General features: G+C 35.1%; 2 protein-coding genes across 2 annotated transcripts in view; one reads left to right on the top strand and one right to left on the bottom strand.

The window, feature by feature from the left end:
- Window positions 1-3,152, top strand: part of LOC110029425 (3-oxoacyl-[acyl-carrier-protein] synthase II, chloroplastic) — a 33,258-nt gene extending 30,106 nt beyond the window's left edge. Inside the window, exon 13 of the mRNA XM_020731709.1 lies at window positions 2,780-3,152. Coding sequence (XP_020587368.1) covers window positions 2,780-2,896 — 117 coding nt within the window. The 3' untranslated portion in view covers window positions 2,897-3,152. The remainder of the gene's footprint in view (window positions 1-2,779) is intronic.
- Window positions 3,153-12,524: 9,372 nt separating this feature from the next.
- LOC110029412 overlaps window positions 12,525-23,410 on the bottom strand; it is a 34,209-nt gene continuing 23,323 nt past the window's right edge. Inside the window, exons 8-11 of the mRNA XM_020731692.1 lie at window positions 20,639-22,892; window positions 13,902-15,183; window positions 13,118-13,201; window positions 12,525-12,948 (exon numbers count right to left, since the gene is read on the bottom strand). Coding sequence (XP_020587351.1) covers window positions 12,884-12,948; window positions 13,118-13,201; window positions 13,902-15,183; window positions 20,639-22,892 — 3,685 coding nt within the window. The 3' untranslated portion in view covers window positions 12,525-12,883. The remainder of the gene's footprint in view (window positions 12,949-13,117; window positions 13,202-13,901; window positions 15,184-20,638; window positions 22,893-23,410) is intronic.

The raw sequence follows: 23,410 nt of genomic DNA, 5'->3' as shown, positions 1-23,410 counted from the left end.
TTTTGGTGGCGAAGATAAAATGAAGAAAAAAAAAAGAGAAAAAATTGCCTAGCTCTTTCTTTTGTGATTATAGTATGGACTTCATGTAGTGAGATCATGGTGAAATGTGGCAATGTCGAAGACAAGTGTGGTGGTTCCTGACTTCCTATGATTATTTTTTTTCTTGTATGATTATAGTATTATTATTATTTTTTGTTGATTTCTCTTTGTGGGGAGATTGAGTTCACTTAGGCTTGGGAAAAACTTTTTTTATTCAGATTTATTCGTGTATTTGTGTGGCTTCTCAGTAGTGGATATTGGATATTACTTTGTCCAAGCAACATAGTCTTAATGTTTTCTTATGGTGTTGATCTTTGTTTTAATTTTGTGCGGTCATTATAATCATTTATGTAGGGTACTTTTGTGAAGGAACTACTTTTTCTTTGCAGCATAAATCAAAACTTAATGAGAAAAATTTTGAAAATGAAGTATGCAATTGGTAAATTATGACTTGGTAGAGTTTTGGATTCTAAAGAACCATAATGTAAGTTATGATGGTCAAATAGGGAGTTGTGAAAGCACTTATAGGGTATTCAAATTTTATTTGAGATTACAAGCGAAGATGATAAGGAGATATAAGGCAAAAACTATCATAGATCGAATTATTTTTGAAAAATGAGCTCTTAGAGCAAATAACTCTGAAGAGTTATTGCTCTAATTGAAGTCCTACATGATCAAAACCCTCTCAAACAAACTTTATCATAGGTAGAATTTGTGCTTGCTCTGCATACAAGAATGCTTGCCTATTAAATTACCTCTGAATCGATTTAGTTTCTTTGTTAGGGAAATGATGTAATATAAATGTGATAGTTGTTGATGATGATCGAGTTTGATATTCTTATGTTCTTTGCGTTCATCTTATGATTATGATAATGTCCTATTAAATTACAATTAGCTTAAAGATGTTAAGAATTGACTTCTTTTAATTATGTAATTACTAAACTTGATGCTGCTGGAGATGAAAAATAGGTTGTGGAATTACTGGTTAGTGAGGGGTGTTATGAGAAATGCCTGGCTCTAGCATGATATAAGTCTCTTGGAATGCTTAAAGATGCAACTTATTTATAAAAATGCTTTAAAGAAGAAGAGTATGATATTGACAAACACAAGTATAATGAGGGTAGAAAGTGGTCAGATATAGATTTAGATGTTCTTTCGATGTATGCTAACGTCAAATATGATGATATTTTTGTAGTTTGGCTGTATCATGTAAGTAAAGTAGGATGTAGGTTTTTAGGAGATATTGAAGTTTTAAGAGTTTATGATGGTGTATGATTTATTATAAAAGCAAAGAGAATTGGTGGACTTTGTGTTGTAGGGTGAATGGAGTTGCTTCAATTTTGTCATTTTTATTGGAACAAGTTTATTTGGGGAAGCAAAAAGTATTAGCTTTATGGCAATATTTTCAGTTTTTGAAAGTTAGGAAGGTGCAATGTTAAGGTATTATCATTACGACATCCAATTAAAAAGGACAAATTTATGGTACTAAAATCCGATGATCAACACACCTTCATCATGAGTAAATCCACTTTAATGGTACCATATATGCTTTATAGTCTGTTGTTGGTGTTAAATTTAAGCATCATCTGTGGTGCTTAGCCCTTGGAGCTTTGGAATCTTAGAGTCTGTTTTGCAGGGGAGTTGAGAAGGAGATAAAAAAATTGTTGCATTATTAAATCAAGGAAAGGAATTGTTAGCATATCACCTCAGTTATATTACTACAACAAGCATAAAATTAAAATTTTTATGGTTTTAAATTAATAGGTTTCATATTTTTTTATATATATTTTATTATTATGGATTAGTTTCAAATCAAAATCTTAATCAAATTTATATTTAAAATGCACCTCTCTGAACGCTTATAAATAACATGCATGATTACTGATTGGCCATACGTACTGTTTGCTGTGCTTTGGGCTGAGAAAAATTAGAACTTCAAATGAGAGGGAGAGAGAAAATTAGAAATTTAAAAATAAAAAAAGAGAAAAACTACAGGGATAATAAGTTAAAAAATAATAAAACAATTGCTGATCTCTTTGATATTGATCCTATCTAGATTTGAGAAAGATCATTGTTGATGATTTATCTGCTGTCACATGCGTACGACTTCTCCATAATTGATCAATTAGTCTCTTCTCTCAAACAAATGCAGGCTATTATTTCGGCCAAATCATGTAAACATTTATGCCTTCCTGTGATGTTTCATCTCTTTGTTATTATATTATGAAACATTTCATGTTTTTGCATAAAAGTAGATTTTTAATGAAATTGCCAAATTAGTTTAATCTCTCTTAGATGCTTGGTCAGTTGCCTCCCTTGTTTTTAAAACAATTTTCTCCGGCAAGCAAGAAAAAAATTTGCGGAACAATATATATATATATATATATATATATATATATTCAGGAAGTTCATGTTCTTCTATCATATATTCACCACTTTGACTTGAGCTTACACTCACTATAGCTGTTTTATAAATTATTGGGGCATTTACATACCACATAATTCTTACCTTTTTACATATCCAACCCCTAAACATTCATATTTATATACATACTAAAACTTTCAACATCACATCAAAAATATCATCATCACTATCTTTTTAAAACTGAAATATTCCTTTTCATGCATAAGCATATGATACCGAGGCATTACAAGTGTGAACATGAAATATGTAAATGCACAAGAAAAATTTTCTTTTTATTTTCATTTTTAATGATAATATATCTTAATTTCTTTTCAGGATACACGTGTCCTTGTGGGCTCTAAAAAGGAGCATTTGAATATAAAGGTGGCATTGTCCAACTCTTTTGGATTTGGTGGTCACAATTCTTCAATTCTATTTGGTCCCTACAAATAATCACTTCATGTTGGTCAGAACCTATAATATATATATATATATTTTTTTAACCTTAATATTTTCTTGATTATGTTAGATTCTTAGATAGAATACTTATGAATGTGCTATTTGATTAAAAAAAATGATATTTCTAAAGAAAGAAGCTCATCTTTGAGCTTTTTCAGGCAATTTTCTTTTCTTTTCTTAGGAGAATGTATGCGTTGAGTTTAGTTGCATGGGTTGCCAAATATTAATGAAGTACCAAGTAATGGGCTAATTTGATGGTTGGAATGATTACATAATGCAATGTATTCACATTTAAATCTCAATTATCTTTAAGAAATGAAATAGACGTTTACAAGAAAAGGTGGAGTGGTATGCATGTAAAATTTAAAATTTAGGTGATAGATTATAGTGTATTCAAGAGTGATTAAATTACTATCTAGCCGATCTCAATCGATTGTCTTCATATTTGGCTTGATGAATATGAAATTACTCTAATTCAAGTTAAGTATCATGAATTTCACATTCGATATAAACAAATTGGGGTAATTACAAGCAGACCATGCGAAACTTGTCGGTGACGAATCAACCGTCCTCTTTTATCCATTTTTCAAATTCTCACTTGAATATCAAAATTGATTGTAAAATCTTCGGTCAACTTTTTTCATTTTTATCGAATTAGTTCAGATAAATCAATTGGGTGGTTAATCTGTAAATATCAATATTTTGGGTGGCCCTCACTTTCTTGACAACTCTGCATTAGAGTTTTAAATGAGTCAAACATGAGTTGAGTTCAAAATAAACTCTTGTTCAAATTATGCTCATCATAAATATATTTGTGTGCTGTTCATTATTGTTAGCTATTGATGTAAATCTTAGAAAAAAAAAAAGAGAACTAATTTAGGCATATATATATATAAAATAAAATGTGAATAAATTAAAAGAAATTCAAATTATGATATAATGACTAAGTTTCATTTTATAAAAGTGGTACTAATATCAACACTCTCCTTTAATCTCAAATGGTTTTGAGATCATCATACTCCCCTAAAGCATAAAGTTGGAGAAGGAAAATATAGAGGAATCTTGGGTTAGCTTGAGAGGAGAAGATTGAGCAACATCATCTTAGAAGTTATCTAGTTATTTAGCTCTTATTACAAAAATTGTCATTGTTCCATCTTGCTAACAAATTTCATTTTTCCAACAAAAATGTTAATTATTCATTATGTTATTGACTTGGTGATAAATAATACATTTGTAAAAAGACTATCAATCACAGAGAATAATTACGTTTAAGATAATATAAAGATAGAACTACAAGTAAATACATTAGCAATTATTTACTGATGTATCAAGATCAACTCCAATTTATCTTACTATGATAGCATCACTTTGGTATGCCATACTTTGAATATACATGCAAAATACAAAATTTTCCATTTTTTAATACCATATATATATATCTCATTCAAAAGAAACGGATAAAAAAAATTCATAAAATTAGTATGGCACCTAATTTTGGTGATAAAAAATTTTAATTGTTGTCAATATTAAACCTATCAAATTTCACTTCAATACTCAATTTTTCAACCAAAAAAAAAAAAATCTTCTTAAATACCTAAGATAATGACTATACAACTAATTATTTTCATGGAGTTTTTCTTTAAGAATTCAAATTCTTTTTTATTATCAATATAACTAAATTATTTAAATTAATAATTTCTAGTAATATAATAATTAGAAAATTTGATTATGATTTCAACCATCCCCCAAAAGATAAACTAGATTATTAGAAAATAGGCATTACCACTTAATTGTTATTCTTTTTTAGGAAAAGTAATAGAGAGGATCTACTTATTTTTTTAGTCTAGTATTAAAATATATTAAATATATAAAACTTAGAGATTAAGCTTGTTATTTGTTTTCTTAGAAAATATGCCACATGAATTCCCTTCAAACTAATTTATCTTAGCTTTTGAATAAATATTCTAAACTCTCGATGAACATACATGACCTTTTGATCATAAAAGATCCTAAACCTTTCATCTTCCCAAACTCTTCTTTTCAATAGTTGCAGAGCGCGATGCACCTTCGCTATAATAAAATTCCATGATAATGATATCTCTTAATTTATACATTATATTTTATTTGTTGGTTATTTGTGATTAAATATAGTATTTGCATTTTAAACCCTAAACTCAAAAAGTCAATAGTTATCACATTACTTGTAGTTTATTAGAGTAAGATTGAACAATCATTGAATATTGTTTGAGTATTCTTTGAACAACGTGCAATGATATAATTGTTTTCTAAATATTATTGATCATGATCTAGCAATTTTTAAAATATAATCAAAATCATTTTAGTTATTATTGAACAATCATTTTTTTTTCTTGTGTGTGTGTGTGTGCTGATCTTATATTTCTATTCAAATCATGCAAAAAAAAAAAAGACATTATGTGGGTTACATGTAGAGTTGGGAGTGTGATGGAGAAATTGTTATAGTAGGCTTCTGGCTTTATTGGTAAAGTCAAAACATATGCTTTTGGCTAGTGTCGGTCAACTTTTTTATTTTGATTTTTGAAAATAATTTTGAAATTTAATTTAATATAAAAGGTATATAGTTTGAGTTTTGAAAGTAGTATGTTTTAATTTTGGAAAAAATGAAACCAAATGGATCTCATTCGTCTAATAGTTTGCATAATCGTGTCTGATACAACAATACTATACTTTCCCGAAAGATGAGTGTATACCTCAGCGATGGACCCAATCCTGCAAATTATGAGATTTGTGACATTTGTTTGGCCTGCGAACATTTTTATATGTGACTGAAAAGTTCTCCTATTTAATATAAAGATTAAATAGAGTTTATTTTACCTGGGTTCTAAGTTTCCTATACTATAGTTGATTACATCTCAAATGACGGGAGTTACTTGAGAAAACTCTCGATAATGATCAGATGTGCTAGTTTTCAAGAATTCAAAGTTTAGCTTTTCACGGTAGGACGTGGAAAGACGAGTGGGAGTGGCTAAAAAAGAAACAGTTATTTTCAAGAGTCCAAAGAAAGGAAAAGATAAAAGATGTCACAGATCCTGAGGAGAAATCTCAGTGACTTCCCAAACTATTATAATGTGTGGCTGAGTTTTGGAGACAATGTTATTTAGGTATTTAATCCTGTCAATTTTATTATTTGAAACTTACATTTGCATAATATATGATTATGCAAATAGTCTGCAGAGATAGGAGGATTTACGTCGTACCACACGACAACCTCAGAACCTAAGACAAGTTAGGACTTACGCTGCACAACATGGTTGTGTAGGGGCCTAAAGAGGGTATGAGGATTTACGTCGCGTTGAGCGAGCTACCTCGAAGTCCTATGAGTTGTTATACTAAGGAGAGAGATTGTTGAAGAAGATTCTTTTATTGCTCGATCCAAACTCATTGTCGTGCTGCCCACAAAGCTGGTTCCAAGTTCTACGTCGAGGTAGCAGTCCTAAAGTCTAAAGTTCAAAAGGGTTTACTAGGTTTGTTCCAAAATTTTGATTTTGTTGTCATTCAAGCATTATGAGTGGGGGGGTTAAAGTTGATTAGAGCGATACCGGTTAGAATCTCGCGGTTCCCTCGTTCTAGTACCACTATTCTCTTTTGAATTTACTTAGTTTAAACGAATTGTTAAGCTCATTTAAACTGAAGAGATCTCATTGGCAACCATGAGTTACCTCATCCGAGGACTCCCGTAAATTCAAAAGGATATGTTATGTTTTTTTTTTATTTTGTTTTGAAAATTTTGTTTAATTTTTGAAAACTTGTTTTGTTTTGAAAACTTTGTTGAATTTATTGAAAAATGGTTTTTTTTGTTTTTTTTTTTTTTTTTTGGAGAGGTCTCACCGGCGAGAAGTTTGATATCGTCCATTTTGTCTGTTCCAATGGTAGCTCCACGATCATCTAACTCTTTAACCACGTTTGAATTTACCTCGCAAAGTCACACCAAGAAGTTGGTATGAGAATTCTGTTCAACGAAAGATTACACATATAAATGTGCAGATTTACGTAATGAAAAGTATGTCAATAATCAAGTGTATTGAATATGTATGCTAATGTATTCACATATTTAACAGTCAAACTCAATTCGACTTTCCACATGAGAGTTAACTTCAATAACCTTATAAAAACAACACCTAAATCAACCCATCAACCGACATCTATAGTGGCTCCAAAACAGTGAATAAATCAGCCCAAACCGACACCTACAATGACTCCAAAATAGTGTACAAAATCAGCCCAAATTGGCACCTAAAATAGCTCCAAAACAGTGCACAAAAATCAACCCAAACCGGTGTCAAAGTGGTTCCAAAGTGGTGCCAAAATTGCCCCAAGATCAGCCCACAAAATGCCCCAAATCAGTGTTTTAAAGCTTCTGAATCAACACATAATTGAGCTCCAAACAGCAATTTTACAGGCCCCAGACAAAACTTAATTGAGTTCCAACCAGCAGCTTTACAAGCCCCTAACAACACTTAATTGAGTTCCAACCAACAGCTTTACAAGCTCCTAACAGCACTTAATTGTGCTCCGAATAACACCATGTAAGCTCATACAGCACCTACAATTCTAAACAATACTCCAAACAGCTCTCACAGCACTCTAAAAGCTCTCACAGCTCTTCAAACAACGCTCACAGCTCTCCAAACAGCTCTCACAGCACTCCAAACAGCTCTCACAAACAGTTGAAATACAGAGCAAACAAAACAGCAATTTACCCTTCCAATGGCGCTAGTTCATGAAGCTCAAAACAACATTTATGTCATTTCAAAATAGTCCTCATTTCGCATGTTTCCCAGATCGAATTTGAACATTCCTTTGATTGGCGTTGAAGTATATGAGACTATTGGGAAGGTTTGCATTCATACCGCTTAATTCAAACATATCTACACATTCAACCCCTAAACCTTACTCTTTTAGATTATCGCCGCCGAAATTTCATATCATGTTGAAGAAAATACCAACATATTTGTTCATGCATAGATAGAGTGGTATCCATGTAAACAGATAATGAAGTTTATTTGTTCAATATGTAAATACGTAGGAATGATATGATATGCATCCAAATTTTCCAAATTTCACATAAATCTAAGCCAAATATATTTCAGATTTGCATAAATCGAATGAAATGAATTCCCAGTTCACATAAAACCAAGCCAAATATGATTCCTATTTGCATAGATCGAACTGCGTGAGTTTCAGACTTTCAATATGTAAAAAGAAAGAAAATTCAGGTTTTATTAAATGAAAATAGATGGAAGTGTCAGATTTTGGATAGATGAGTGTATAAGAAATTTCAGACTCTATACATGAACATAAAAAAATCAAGCTTTTAGAGCATTTAGTCAAGAATATAGAATAATCCATGGCGTTTCAAGTTCCTAACCTCATCTTTTAACAAGTCAATGGGAAAATAAAAAAAAGAACTCGACTGTAACAGGGTCAAGAATGTATATGTCATGATAATGCCTTCATCACTAATCAAATATCTAATTATTCCCTAAGCATTTTGGTAACATAAATTTCTGCTTGCACATCATGCAATCATTGCATGCTACAAAACCTCCCCTTTTAATATAGCTAAAACGAAGCAAGCCCTTAAAACGGAGAAGCCTGAATTTCACATTTCACTGAAGCATAGAAATTTGAATCTCATCTTTCACCCAAACAATTACGATGAAATTGGAAATCTTATGATAGAATTGTAAGACTTACCTCCCTTTTAACTTCACCTTAATCTCAAATAAGTAGAGGCTTGATGCTCACAGATTGTAGAGTAGTAAGGTGGGAGGCTTGGATACCAAGTGACGTGAGGCTCTAAGTTACAAAATTACTGTATAGGGATTTCGGGCAGTGGAGGAAATGACGAAGAAAGGGAGCAGGTTTTGGTGCGCAAGAGGGTTGTATCGGAAAGGGAAAGGAGCAGCAGTTTCGGCTAGGGTTGTTTGGTGTGAGAGGACGTCGGTGCAGAGGAGGTGGTCGTGAGAGGGAGGAGGCGAGGGTGAAGCAGGCGAGTGTTTCTGGCGCAGAGGGAGGAGGTGAGGGCTTTCGGTGGAGAGGTCGGCGAGGCAGGCTAGCGGGATTCTTCAGCACAGAGAGGAGACGCGGCGAAGAGAGCTTCGGTCACGCGAGAGGGTAATCAGGGGCTTCGGTCGCACGAGAGAGAAAGTAGACGGCAGCGCGAGAAGAAGGGGAGCTGCGATTGTCGAGAGCGCGGAAGAGAGTCAAATGGGGGAGGAAGAAGGAGCTAATGCCTCCAAGGAGCGGGACAGACGAGCCGTTAGCTTAAGCAAATGGCGGGGAATTGAATAGTTTACGTAGGCAGAGGAGTTTCCAAATGAATTTAATTAAGTTAAAATTAAATGATTCATTGGAAATTTGAAATTTTAAAATTTAAAATTGTTTAACCTTTGTTCAGTCTGAGACTAGCACGAATCGAATTTAAGTTAAACGTTGGTTGAGCCCGGGCCCTCGCCCTGCTAAATAAAAAAAATATGCATTCATTTTCGTGTTGATTGCTCGTGCGCGAAACCATAATGATATGGGTGTCTTCTTAGCTAAATTTGACGTCCCGGACGCATCCGTGCGGTTTGTTTCATCATATGGGGTCTTCTGGACGAGTTCGCCGATAAGCAAGTCAATTCAAGTCAACATCGTGTGTGGTGCAGTGAGTGCGTGAATTGCGGCGTTCGTGAGTGTTCGAGTCATGGATGGTTTACCTAAGGTCGTTTGATCCTGTAGGAACTCATTTTCGGGTCATATACATGTTAGTCCTTAGCCATTGCAACTAAGAGTGTGGTTCTTGAGACTACCCATGCGAGGTCTTCACAAAAATGGGTCAAGGGGAGGTGGGCTCCATTACTAGTCCTCTAAGATGGTCAATAAGGAACTTCTAAAGCTAGATCATGTGTTCTAGTAGTAGGAGACTAAGACCTCACTGAAAATGAGGTCAACAACTAGTTGTTCAAAGTTCCTGAAATGTTATTTTTTAGGGCTCACTTTTATCAGCTATTATTGAGGATAGTTAATGAGAAAGTGAATGATGATTACTTCTTTGTGTTCAATTTTAAGGAAAAAAGATAGTATATATAATATTGTTAAATTTTCCTTGATTATAAGGTTAGAAATTGGAGAATCCCCACCTAAGGAGTTATAAAAGCGAAGCAAATGTGATAGATATGTTGCATTAGAACTACCTTGATGGGGATAAAAATATTAAAAATATAGATGTACAAAGAAAATAAGAATGCACAAATCTTAAGGAGATCCAACGATTTAAGGAGAAAGGCCCTAATATCAACTAAGTCCACTGAAATGCAGATTTACGATCCAAATATCCAATTAGATATAACAAAATCAAGACTGCCTAAGTCACCAGGGATGTCAAGCTGCTATCAGCCCAAGCAGCTCATCAGACGACAAACAAAGAATCGTGCAGGCATGCCAAATCAATGAAATTTGGCCGAAGGAGAGGCTAGCCCCATGGCTGCTATATTGGGATCACTCATTTGTCTCCCCCAAATGCCACCAAAAGAGTACAAGTCTCTACCATCCCACCAGGATTCTCTAGTCTAAGGGAAGGCTACCTGTCGGATTACTGTAATTTACCCTATTTTCGATGGCCTAGTTTTACCCTATCGATAAAAACCACTCGCTGAAGATCGAGGGTCGACTGGACTATTCTCATCGATCGACAAAACTCAGATGATCATATCAGTCCTACCAACCTGCAATCAGCAAGCTGACCAACAACGTTACACCATGCAACACTAACAAGTACAACCGATAGGCATGATTGACGATTCTGTATTCAGTCCAGTCGATCAAGCTGAGAGAACAACAAGGTCCTGGACCCACAAGGGTAAAATAACTAGAATAGCTTGTACAATCCCAATTTAAATGCGATGTAAATATAAATCATATGTTATTTCCCCTTTGTTTATAAATAGTGATCATTTTAAGAATAAAAGTTTGCACAATCCTTTCACTTTATTGTTCATTGTTGTGATCTTCCTATTTCTCTCTCAACTTCTTTACTTTTCTACGCTCTATTCCTTGGGTGTGATTAACAAGATAAATTCAGGTTCAACATCCTGAAAGATGAAATGAGCATGGATCATGCTACCAACAAGAAGATGAGCACAACAAAGAGAAGAAACCCGCTAAGGAGATGCAGTGAACATGGAGTGCACTAGGGAATTTGTATGGCAGTAGATCCATGAGCTAAGAGGACAATTGTTGAGCCAACTATTAGAGATCATCAGAGAAGAAATGACAGAGAGAAGGGACAACCCCTAGAAGGAACTGAAGCTCAACACATAGAAAACATTGTTGCCCAAAGAAAGAGTAGAGGATCCCTCATACCAAGATAATGCTAAATCCACGTAGATGGATAGACGGTGATTCAAGAGCACTAAGGCCCCTCACTAGTTGGAGAATGCATTCTCTCAGCAAATTTCAACCGTTGAATCCCATGAGAAAATTAAAGTATCGTCACTCAACTCTTACAAAGGTCAAACTGATCCGACCAACTAAAGTGCCTCCTTTATGTCTACTGTCTGCCTGTTGAGGATCATTGATGCTCTGAAGTGTCGTCTTTTCTTCACCACGCAGAGGGAGCCAGTCTTAAGATGATTTAACGGATTACACGTTCAGGTAATCACATCCTTTGTTGAGTTCAAGAAGAAGTTCATGACATGGTTTGCAACACAAAGAAGCCACAGAAGAATTCACAAGCCATGTGTCAGGTCAGGTAAAGGCAACAAGAGAGCCTTCACACTTATATAACTTGATTCCAAAGGAGATAATGGAAATATGGGATCTGAAACTCACAAATGTACATGTTATCTTGTCCTAAAGGCTGAGAGCAGAATGATTTTGATACGCCTTATGCATGCAACAGCTGAAAACTTTGGTTGAACGTTTGAAAATGGCCAAAATCATATCGCATTAGAGGAATACAACCCCACAAAATAATGGGTGATGGCCAAAGGACGACCAACAACCTCCCCTCCATCTCCTTACCATGAAGACAACCAACCCTTCCATTCTAAAGAAGTTAGTATTGTTAAAAAGTTACAATCTTCAATGTGAAAAATATTTCATTTTAAAAATAACATTTGATCAATATTTTCTTGAATTCATTAAAAAACAGGCTTATTTGAATCTGTTGAAAATAAAGAAATTTTTTTATTCATGCTTCTTATAAATAAATAATAACATAATTAGTGATCAATCTATGATGGTCAAAATCTCAATTGTTACATCCGACGGATAAAAACCTAATGATTAATCAGATAAAAATCAAGAATCAATGCATCTTTTAGAAAAGCGAGACTAATAGTTACCACAAATTATTTTAGATTCACAAAATATGCATTATGTTAAGAAGAACCTTTGGTTTCATTTTTAACAATTTAAAGAATAGCATTTAATCGTGATATAAAATTGTTCAAATTATCTATTATGATTTATTTTTTTTCAAGAAAATGAATATAATTTGATATAACTCAGGTTGCTTTTAGTGGTGATGGGGCTAAGGGTTTAAAATGCTATCCCGACTATGATGGGGCTAAGGGTTTAAAATAGAGCACAAAATTGCAATTAAGAGGCCGAGCTTCTCATATTGATTTGTACAAAATCAAATAGACTGCTGAAACATAAATATATTGCAGTACATTTATGAGAGCAGGGAAAACACCATGAGCGAACCACCAAGTCATGAACAATATTTCATACAAACAGGATAATTAACCTGATGAATTTCTACAACATGGCTTTCACAAAACTGCTGCAAACACACAAATCAAAAAGAAATCGCCTGAATAACCAACCAACCAACCATGAGTTATGTAAACTGAAAATTGAAGCTGGGGGAGAGAGATCCAGGAAACGGATTATTAAAATGCTTCATAATCTACCCATAGTGTATATATATCGTCTTCAATCTACTGGCACGAGTCATCTGGGCTTGGAATCACCTGCCTTGCTCCGAAATGATGAGAGGGAGAAGAACGAGCGAGGCGCTGCAAAATTTCAAGTTTAAAATTCAAAACCGTTTTGAATGAACTTATTTATAAAATCTTCCAACCATTTGTCATTATTAGCAGAATTGAGTATAACAATGATTATTCTCTCCATAAGATTTACAAAATTGAGCAATATAATATTTAAAATAAAGGCAGAACAAAGCACCTTTTAGAGAGTTCCCTGATAGATGATCATCCCTCAACCTGAAGTTTGTAGGAGGGTTTTGGTTTGAGTTGCGGAGGGAGTGTGCTGTATTAATAATGATTTACAGTAAGTAATGATTGTCCAAGAAAGAAATTTGCAAGGAGCAGTTTGTTAGCATGAGGGTGACTACCAAGTAATAGAGAAAAGAAAAGTTAAGGATCTGTTTAGCAGAATTTGATAAAAGAAATAAATAATTTCATAAGAAAAGAAAAACTACGGGCATATGAAAACGAGATGCAGTGAATGAAAGCAACTTGATCATAAGTTTGCTGGTCAATAGAGCACAAAATGAAAATGCACAAAAAATGCATTTAAACTTGAAACATTTTAAAGCAACAAATGAGTTGACATTTTTAACCCAAATGCAGCTCATTAACTACAATCATTAAACAAGCTATAAGAGTTTTTGTTGAAGTTTTTAGCAATTTCAAGGCTTTCTGACGGTTAATAGCAATGGTCGCAAAGTCATTAAAAATGCATATAATTCATATTGCCAAAAGAAATTGGAAAAAATATATATCTTTCTCCGACATGCTAGCCAGACTATCATCAAAATCTCGTCAGTTAAATAATGTTGATAAGAACCAGTGGTAAGGAGCATAAAGATTATTAATTCTTGACAATAATACCATAAAAATATTGATAAAATTGGGATAGATCGCAAAAAATAGTTCTTCTCAATCATATGTTCGAATCAAACAAGAAATTGAATAAATGAAAGCTTATAAGAAATTGGCACATTTACCTTGTTCTGGAAAGATGTCACCATCATTGTATCCATCATATGTTGTACTGTAACCCATTCTAGACTTTCTAAGATCTTCTGTGGGCCTGTGTACTAGATCCCGTCCATCTTCTGTGTCATCATCACCCTCAGAGGCGGTTGAAGCAGAGAACCAATCATTTACTAGATAGTCTGCACCCCTATTTTTTCTTCCAAAATTTAATAATCGCTTGAAGCCTTTTGTTACATCTCTGCGAGATTGTTGGGAGGCGCTGGCAGAAATGACAGGAATCTGAGCACTTCCCCATTTCTTCCTCATACGAGCTGCTTCAGAATCCACTATATGGTTTAGCGAATGAGAATTCCACGACGTACAATCAGTATTAAAATCAGAAGTTGCATAAATATCTGATGCTTCACGTGTATAAGCATGTGAATGGTAAATATGTGAAGTCAACGATCTCGAACTTTCTTCCGCGGAGTCCTCAGCATTTCTAGAAGAGCTGAATTTAGAATAAATGATAGAAGAATCATCTAGATGAGATTGAGGCCTTATAAGGTCACCATTTTCTGATTCAGGTTCACCAGATAATTGGCTGTGCCGTGGTTTTTCACCATTAGAGTCGATAGGAAGATCCATAATCAGATTATTTCTTTCAGCATAAGCACTTTGAAATTCTTCATCATCAATGGCCATATCTAGTGAATCTTCCTTAGGACTGACAATTTCTTCAGACTTTTCTTTGCTTCTAAGCTCCTCAGCAGCTATGGAGCTTCTTGATTTTCCCATAACAGCTCCCGAACCATGGTTTACACCATTTCCCTTTTTGAGATACCGTTTAGACTCGTAGCTCATTTGGATGTTATGAAGAGTGTTGTCAGAATTGGGAGATGACAAATCCTTCGGCTCAGCGGGAGTAACTGAATTTTTCCTCATATGGTTAGACCAACGAAGATCTTCCTTCGAAATCTCTGCATCCTTAATGGAGCTCTTGTTTATTGATAAGCTTCTTGGATGCTCGTGAGCCATAGCCTTAGTAACCACAGCCAATGGCTTTACGTTTTCATTCTTCAAGTCCGAGAATGTCAGAACTGATTGAGCAACAAGATTTCCTGACTGTCCTCTATGCCTTGAGGAGTTGGAATTAGTAGACTTTACCAAATGCTTCGAAGTATGGCTTACCGATGTAAAAAAAGTGGAGGATAAAAGCTTGTTGGATTGATTGCCAATAGAAGATTCAGACAGTTCTCGATCATCAGCATCCCCATCTCCAGTAAAGGACCCTGATGTCTCGCTACAGAACTAAAAAATAATCATTTCATCAGCAAGAAATTACTTTTGAATGAAGAAAATAGTGCTAGTGAAGGTTTGCAACCGAAATACCAGGTTCTATGCCATTATTAAGCCAACAGGAACAGCCAACCGTATCATGAAAATGTTCAAACTCAGGAAAGGTAATTACTTCGACAAAAGACTAGCTCAAATTATCAATTGAGATAATAATTCTACGGGAACACAAATCAAACACACTAATATAACAGCTTAGTGTGTGCTTGCACTTAAAAGCCAGTATTAGTACCGTTCCAAATAGTTTTCTAAACTAATTTTATAAATATAAAAGAATAATCTAGAAGTGCTCATAATTAGTAGGAAATCCCCACCACCATTGCTCTGAACTTAAGGATGACGACATTTAAAAATACAAGTTCCCATGTTAGTTAGTTGTGATCATTAGCATGAAGCCATTAAACAAGCAGTGGCATGGGGCTGCTAAGTCAGGAAACTTTAATTGTGACGTCAGGGCATTCATATTACCATCTATGGCTTACCACAATTAAAAAGCTTCACAAAGTATAAAGATTAAAAGGAAATGCTTTATCATATTTGAAGAGCAAGGCACGGCCAAGCTCAAGAATTTTGATACCGTGGAGCCTTGGCTAGGTTAGGAATTTATATAGTATGAACCTTGGCTCCAGGCTGAAAAGTCAGGAACTCAACCTTACCGATCAATATTTGAGACCTAGGCCTGGCTGGGTTTGTAACAACAAACTTGTATTGCCCCATATTTTTTTCCAGTTAGCATCACCGTTAGAGCAGAGGAGTCATATCGAGTGAGAGGCGCGAACATCCATCTTTAAAAGAATAAACAACCACCATTTTGAACCGGAACAATTTTAAAATCTTGAGAAGCTAGCAGAGACATCAGGAGAGACAGAGGGAGAGAGACGAGGGTGACGACTCTGATAGTGAATGCGAGCATACCTGTGGGGCGAATCGACACGTATAAAGGCAGCGACGGAGGTGTGAGCACTCGAGCATGGATTTGAGTGTCGAGGAAGACTAGGCTGGAAGAGAAGGAAGAAGCGACAGGATCGGAGGAGGAAGAAGCCCATGGGATCGTGTGCTAGATCGAAGAAGACACGCAAGTAATCGACCGTCGTATGTAATCCTTTGTTAGAAAGAGTAGATAGTAGTGTTGAGAGTGACGACTCTAGCGATCAAAGCCAAAGGAGGTGAAGCCGTTGAGATGGTGAAGGCGACGAAGCAAATTCGGCAGTTTCAAAATGAGAGAAACTATGATCAAACCAAGCAGAAAGAGAGCTAGCAACTCTTGGTGTGTGGAATCGAGCAAACATGATGGCGGAGGGCTCGACGGGACTTACACTCGTATCGAATGAGTGAGGTGTACGATTAGAGAAAGATTGTCGATTCCAGGGTTGCAGATAGTCAAACTGGTTATTGTCGATTCTATGCTAAAATAAGAACAGAGAGAATTCGTGAGGAAAAAAAGGGCTTTCCGTAGGAGGCAACAACCCCAGTAAAGCTTTAAATAAGGTTCGGGTTTTAATTTAGATTTTTGTTAGATTAAAATGATCTTGTATTTAAGTATAATGTGAGATTAAACTAAATTTTGGCAGGAAGAATAAACGAAAGAATGTTTGGATTGGAATGCGAAGGAATTGACAATAGCAAATGTGGAGGTAAGATTGGAGATTATGTTTTGAATAAAAGATTTTAATTTATTAATTGAAATATTAATTATAAATAAGATAATTATAAATTAGAAAATATAAATAAAGTATATTAGAATTAGATAATTAAATGCAAATAAGAATTTTAGGGACAAGTCAAAAGTTAGACAACTAAATGCATCTTATATTTTAATTTGTGTTCATATATATGAATTCACATTTTGAAGAATCAATTACAACATCAAAAATAAGGATTACTATTTACACTTTTTGTAACAAGGTGAGTACCCTTATAAGTTATAGTAGTTTTTGCTTCTTCTAAATTGAGATCATTGATTGCAGCGTAAATCTGATTGCACTATTTTATTGTGATTTATATGCTCTTCTAGATGTTGGTCATATCATTGTGATGAATATTTATTTTAAAAATACTAATAGTATGCATTATTTAAAGGTAAAATTGAATGAAAAGAATATATGAATAATAAGAACCATGTTGACTGATTGTATATGCATGTTTGATTATGATAGAATTCACCTCATTATAGTACTAGCGATGAAACACTAAGGTACATATGCACGTAATTGGAAAAAGATAATATTGATGTACCTTCATTAGTACAATTTTAGAAGATGCCCCATGACGGTTGGTCAAATATAAAATAAAATAGACATGTTATTAATATAGTAAACTGCATTGAATGTTAAGAACTATCGTGAACAAATATATTTGAAAAGGTAAAATAAACAATATTATTATATTGATTTATAGTATTTCTGATTAGCATGCATATTATTTACTTTTCATTACGTTGTTGTAGTTTAGAAGTAAACATACTCACTGCTTTAGTCTTTTAAATTAATATTTTAGAGTTAATCATTTGATTAAAAAAATGATTAAAAGATAAAATATTTATAGAAGACTTTAATTTAGGATAAATAAGATAAATTTAATTATATTACTTTAATTTACTTTCATTAATAGCTCTTTCGATTCATTTGGATTATAAACTGTTAGTTATAAAGAAAATTTCATTTTACCGTCTAACAGTTTATTCCCGTTTGCCAATTTTAACATCATAAACTCGACAACAAGATATTACAAGCAAACCTTGATTAGGTTGTAGAAAATGAATACATGATGCCTTAGCATGATCTAAGAGGATCAAAATCGGTAACCAACAGCTAAAAACCTAGCCCTTAGAGTCAATGAGTTGGGCCTAAATTCAATCCATATAGTTTGTCGAGCTCATGTATGGCTCAATTTTTATTTTATTTACTGTTTTGATATATGTTCCTATTGAAGTATGCCTAGCCTTTCTTTCCATTTAGTACGGTAACTACTAAGGTTTTACATAGTTTTTTAAACTTGAGTTAGAATATGCCTCAATCCCCAAATATCAAAGTAAAGAACTCAAAAGAAAGAAGACGACTAGTAGTGTAAAGCTGAAGTACATGATTTTTTTACCCTATTCGCAAACAAGGCATTATAATTTGGAAGAGAGGTGACAGATTCCTTGAGTTGAAGAAAAATGAGTTGTTCAAAGCGCTTGTGACATTGCTAAATAGTTGTAGTGGAGGTAAGGACAAAAGAAAAGTAATTGTTAAGAAGTAGATGCCTCCAAATGCAATACCTTGAATAGTTGTAGTGGAGACGACAAAAGAAGAACAAGTGTAAAGAAATAAAACTAAACTTTTGCTTCATCATGATTAAACTTGCCAAAAATATCAAGGACTTTTAACCAACATTTTAATAAGCATAATCAATCACTCGAAAATGATCATCAATTAATGAAACAAATAGTGGAATCTTGAGGGAGTGAGCATAGGCCTTCAACCCCGAATATCGAAGTGAAAAATTCAAAAGAAAGAAGACGACTAGTAGTATACAACGGAAGCACATTATTTTTTTACCCAATTTGCAAGCAAGGCATTATAATTTGGAAGAGAGGAAACAAATTCCTCGGGTTGAAGAAAAATGAGTTGTTCAAAGCGAAGGTGGCATTGATAAATAGTTGTAGTGGAGATAAGGACAAAAGAAGAGCAAGTGTTACGAAGCAGATGACTCCAAATTCAATAACCCTAACAATTGTCTTCTTCGAGCTAGGATCCTTAAAGGTAATGAGTGGGATAAAAGGTAAAAAAAACAATTATGAGTTGTAATAAGACGATCTATAGATAGAAAATTTATTGAAATTTGAGGAAGATATAATACATCTAAGAGTGCAAGATTCTGAGAAGACTGAACAATAACTTTTCCAGAAATTAAGGATGGGGAATCATCAGTAACAACAATACGTAGCAAATGAAACATGTGCAATGAAGAAATATAAGCGTTGATTACTTGTCATGAGGCAGGATGCCACTAAATCTAAACCAAAGTCATATCAGTGAAGACAGCAATAATAGAACCTAAAGATGTGATGCTATTTATGGTAATGATGTTTAGTATGTTGAATTATCATACTTCACCGATAGAAAAAAAATATTGGACAAAGCCTATGACACTGATATACTGGTTTTCACCTATTAAAGAATTTGATCATAATTATCTCGAGGGAAAATAGCAAAACATGAGCTGGATGTGGGCAATCTGCAGAGTTATTTATGGTAGTGATGTTCAGTTGGCGGAAGATTTTTTCTTAAAAAAATGACGGAGTCTAAAATCTAGAAGAGAGTTCAAAGAATCTAAGAGATACTTATTATGTTGGAAAAATCAAATATGCAATAGAACGATTACCGACGCACTGGAAGCAAGGCTAGTTCATCAGGGCATATGGGGAGAAAAAAATCTCGTTAGGACTAATTATTGGCATGCAAGGATGCATGTGTAGATGTGACTGTAGCAATGCAGGAAACATAGCTATACTTCAGAATTATTTGGTATAGTTGCAATAGCAATTAGGTGGAACCCATGCCCATGCAAGATTAGATCTCAGGAGTGGGAGAAGGAAGAGCAATACAAGGAAGCAAGATGAGGGATGTTGCGCCACAATGAAGTATCTCACAGAAAGAAGGAAAAATAAACTAGAGTCTGAGCAAGGTGTGGATGTAAGCAGCGACATAACAAAGAGTCAAGAACAAGTAGAAGAGCAAGAGCAACGAGAATTGCAAGCAATGGGTTACAGACATGGGTGAAGGAAGGCAATTAACGGCTAGGAAAGAATTTTCCCCGTCTGAAAATAAATTGCATGAAAAAAATTTTATTGCTCTTATTCAACGAATCGGCATATAAGATTGAACAGAAAAGGAAGAAATTAAGGAGATGAAATAAAATAAGGATAGAATCAACATAAATCCTTACAAAATATTTCACATCCTCCTTAAATAACAATTTCCTACAAGAATTTACTAATATGCTAGTAAGCTCAAATAACCATACGCCTTGATTAATCAAACATAACTGATACCAATTTTGCTGTAAAGAGTAAGAAAGAATTTGATGGCTAATGAAAATACTAAAATAACAGTACTTTTGCAGGAAATACAATAGTAGCATAAGTTCTATCAGCTTAACACAACCAGAACTAACCAAATATAAGTAAAACGATAAATACGTACGTACTATTAGCAGCCTCATTTATCTTGAATATGTGCCTATTATAGACCACATAGGTTATGTTCCATGATAAGCACTACTCAATCAAAATCATTATACATCACAAATGCTTAAATGTCAAAACGCCTAATGCAACTGATCCAATGGCATATAAAACTAACATATGTGAAAAACTTAGCATAAAAGCACTAAGAACATAAAAGCTCTCAGAATGTCAGCTTAGTACCTGGTCCTTAACTTGAAGAGTTGAACGAGCATTGAAAGACCGCATCTTCTCTTGCCGATGACGAGAAGATGTCAGATTTTGTCTATCAGAAAAACTTGCAAACTTGGCCTTCATCTCCGCATGGCTAAGCTCCAGGCTGTCATGCATTGCCTTCATCTTGGCTTCCTTCTGAGCCTTCTTGGACCCACATTCCTGACTTAGTTTAGCATCCCTTCTCTGCATATATTTTCCATAGAGTTTTCCTCTTGGAACATCTGTTGGAAGGTGATTTCCTATCTTTTGCAAATTGGCATCACACAAATCAAAATTTTCAATCATTCCTGGCAACAAGTCAGAATCAAATTCAGCAACATTGCTTGAATCCGGCCTCAGTAAGCTCTTTTCAGGCTTTTGCTTAGTAGGAGATAGTGCAGATTTTTTCTCCAGAGACCTGGCCGAATGATTAAGCAAAGTTTTTCTTCTTCGTGCAGAAGATATCTGATCAACATGATTCTTGAGCTTGTGCTCAGCGAAAAGCTTTTCTAACTCCTCAGCCTTCAGGTGAAGGGCGTCATTAAGCTCGTGATTATCCCTGTTTAGTCTTGCAGCTTGAGAATCCTCATGTGAAAAAGGAGCTTCCATGCCCTCATTAATTTTCCTGCCCTGAAATGGTTGGACACTGCTGTCTTCGGCATGAACTAATTCACCCCCTCCTTCTTGAAACTTCTTGTCAGTTCCAGATGGTTTCCCAGAAACTCTCGATCCCACAGAAGCAGAACCCTGTCGTGCTTTAGCAGAAAAAACTTGTGATGGTACCTGAGGAGCTGTAAAAGTTGTATGTGTTGCCATCAGAACTTCATTAAAACCACTACCTTGGGTTTTAGGATGCTCAGAGTCATCCTTTGCAGAGATGTCTTCTATCTTTCCCATGGAAGGTTTAAACTGGATTTGGGAATCTGAGTCACCCATAGATTTTAGTCCAGTATCTTCCATTTTGCCAGCAAAAGACCTAAATTTGTTCCCAGATGTCCGTTGAGTTTTCGCAGCAATGCCGTCTACTTCACTCTGATCTCTATGTTGGGCTAAGAGATTAGCTTGATTTTTTAGCTCAGATGGCACTGCTAAAGCTGGAGGTGCTCTACAAGGAATCTGAGACACCATTTGATCATAAACAAGCTCCGCCGGAGTAGACCTGGAATTAGTTTGAGACGCTGCTGGTTCTCTTGTTATGACAACCTCTCTAGAGTTGGAAAAGCCTTTTGTTCTGCTTTGAGAAACAATTTCCACACACATTTCACCATGCTCTAAACCCTCCAGAGAACAGTTCATATGGTTCCAAGCATTCGGTTGTTCCTCCTTGGAAAATCCAGGTGGCTCCATGTTGGCTGAAGCAATGACTTGCTTATGAACTGCATCCCTGCTCTGAGATTCACGACCGTTTGGGAATGTTCCATCAGGACCCTGAGATGTAGAGAAAGTTGAAGAAGTTGCCAACAAGCTGTTTTTAGAACCCAACCTAGCGCAAGATTTTGATGCCTCAGTTAAACCACGATCATCATTCTCAGAACTTCTAGTAGTAATTTGATGCTGCAAGTTGGCAGAAGTTGGAGTGCCTGCAGTGCTACCACTCTCTTTGCGGTCAGTGCTGCTGGTGCTGTTACTGTTGAGATCAATACTCATGTCACTAGCACCACTCCATCTCCTCAAAACTAATTTCTCCACAGAAACATCAGACTGGTTTCTACGGTGCTCCCCTCTAGTTCCAGACAATCTACCAACAGTGGGACCACCAAAACTGCCACCTCCAATATTAGGATTAGCTGATTGTTCTTTCTGCTTGCTCTCAAAAAGATTTATCCGATCCTGTACAGTTAATCTTTTTGATCCTCCAGCCTGCTGCATAAACTTAGCTGAAGATACAACACCAGAAGCTCGATCATCCACCTTTTCCAGCACCTTATCTACCAAATGCTGTGAATTTGGTTTCAGCTTCTCAGTAGTGGCAGTATTTGTTCCATCTACAGCTTGCTTTTGTTGTTTATATGAGCTGAGGCTATGCAGTTGTGCATCACTATGAAAAGTCGCTGATTTGGCAGGGTCAGTCTGCTCAACTTCTGGTTCATCTATTGACATGTCAGAGCTAGAAGAGGAACGAACATTGGCATCATTGAAGCTCTTCCACTGTGGATGGATAGCTTGTGATGCCATAGACTGCTGATGGCTAATCAACTCGGGCTGACGCTGAGGCAGGGAGAGAAAGCTTTTACATGCTTCACTGCATCCAAAACCAATAAAAAAGAAATTGCGGTGTTATTTTCTTCACTTAAATAGTAACATTCAACCAAGCAGAAAGCTAGAAGATCCTACCATATGCTAACATTTAATTCAGAAGATATATGGGAAAATTACAAAATGACAACATTTGCCACAGGTGATTTTATGTCGTGCATGCTTATAGGTCAAGCTGTCAGCCAAGGATATCAACTTAAATGTTTAACCCTTTGAAAGAAGCTAAATTGGAAATCCCTTCAGTTTCTGAATAGCTTTTTAATTTACCGTATTATGAAAATGGACCTTGGAGATGGTTCAAATCTGCTTCTGTAACTTGTGGATGTCATTCAAATCTCTACTTGTTAAATGGTCAAAGTGGCGATGGTGGGGGAAAAAGGCAGCAATATGGTTATAAAGCCATCTTCCTGGTGAACATATCAAGAAGAGGCCACAAGTACAACGTGGAATAGCAGAAGCACATAAGTCTGAATTATACTCACAGGAAAAGATAGACCGCAGTAT

Source organism: Phalaenopsis equestris, unplaced genomic scaffold (assembly GCF_001263595.1).
Source record: "Phalaenopsis equestris unplaced genomic scaffold, ASM126359v1 Scaffold000572, whole genome shotgun sequence".
In the NCBI taxonomy this organism is placed as follows: Eukaryota; Viridiplantae; Streptophyta; class Magnoliopsida; order Asparagales; family Orchidaceae; genus Phalaenopsis; species Phalaenopsis equestris.
This window is presented reverse-complemented; position numbering and strand designations above follow the sequence as displayed.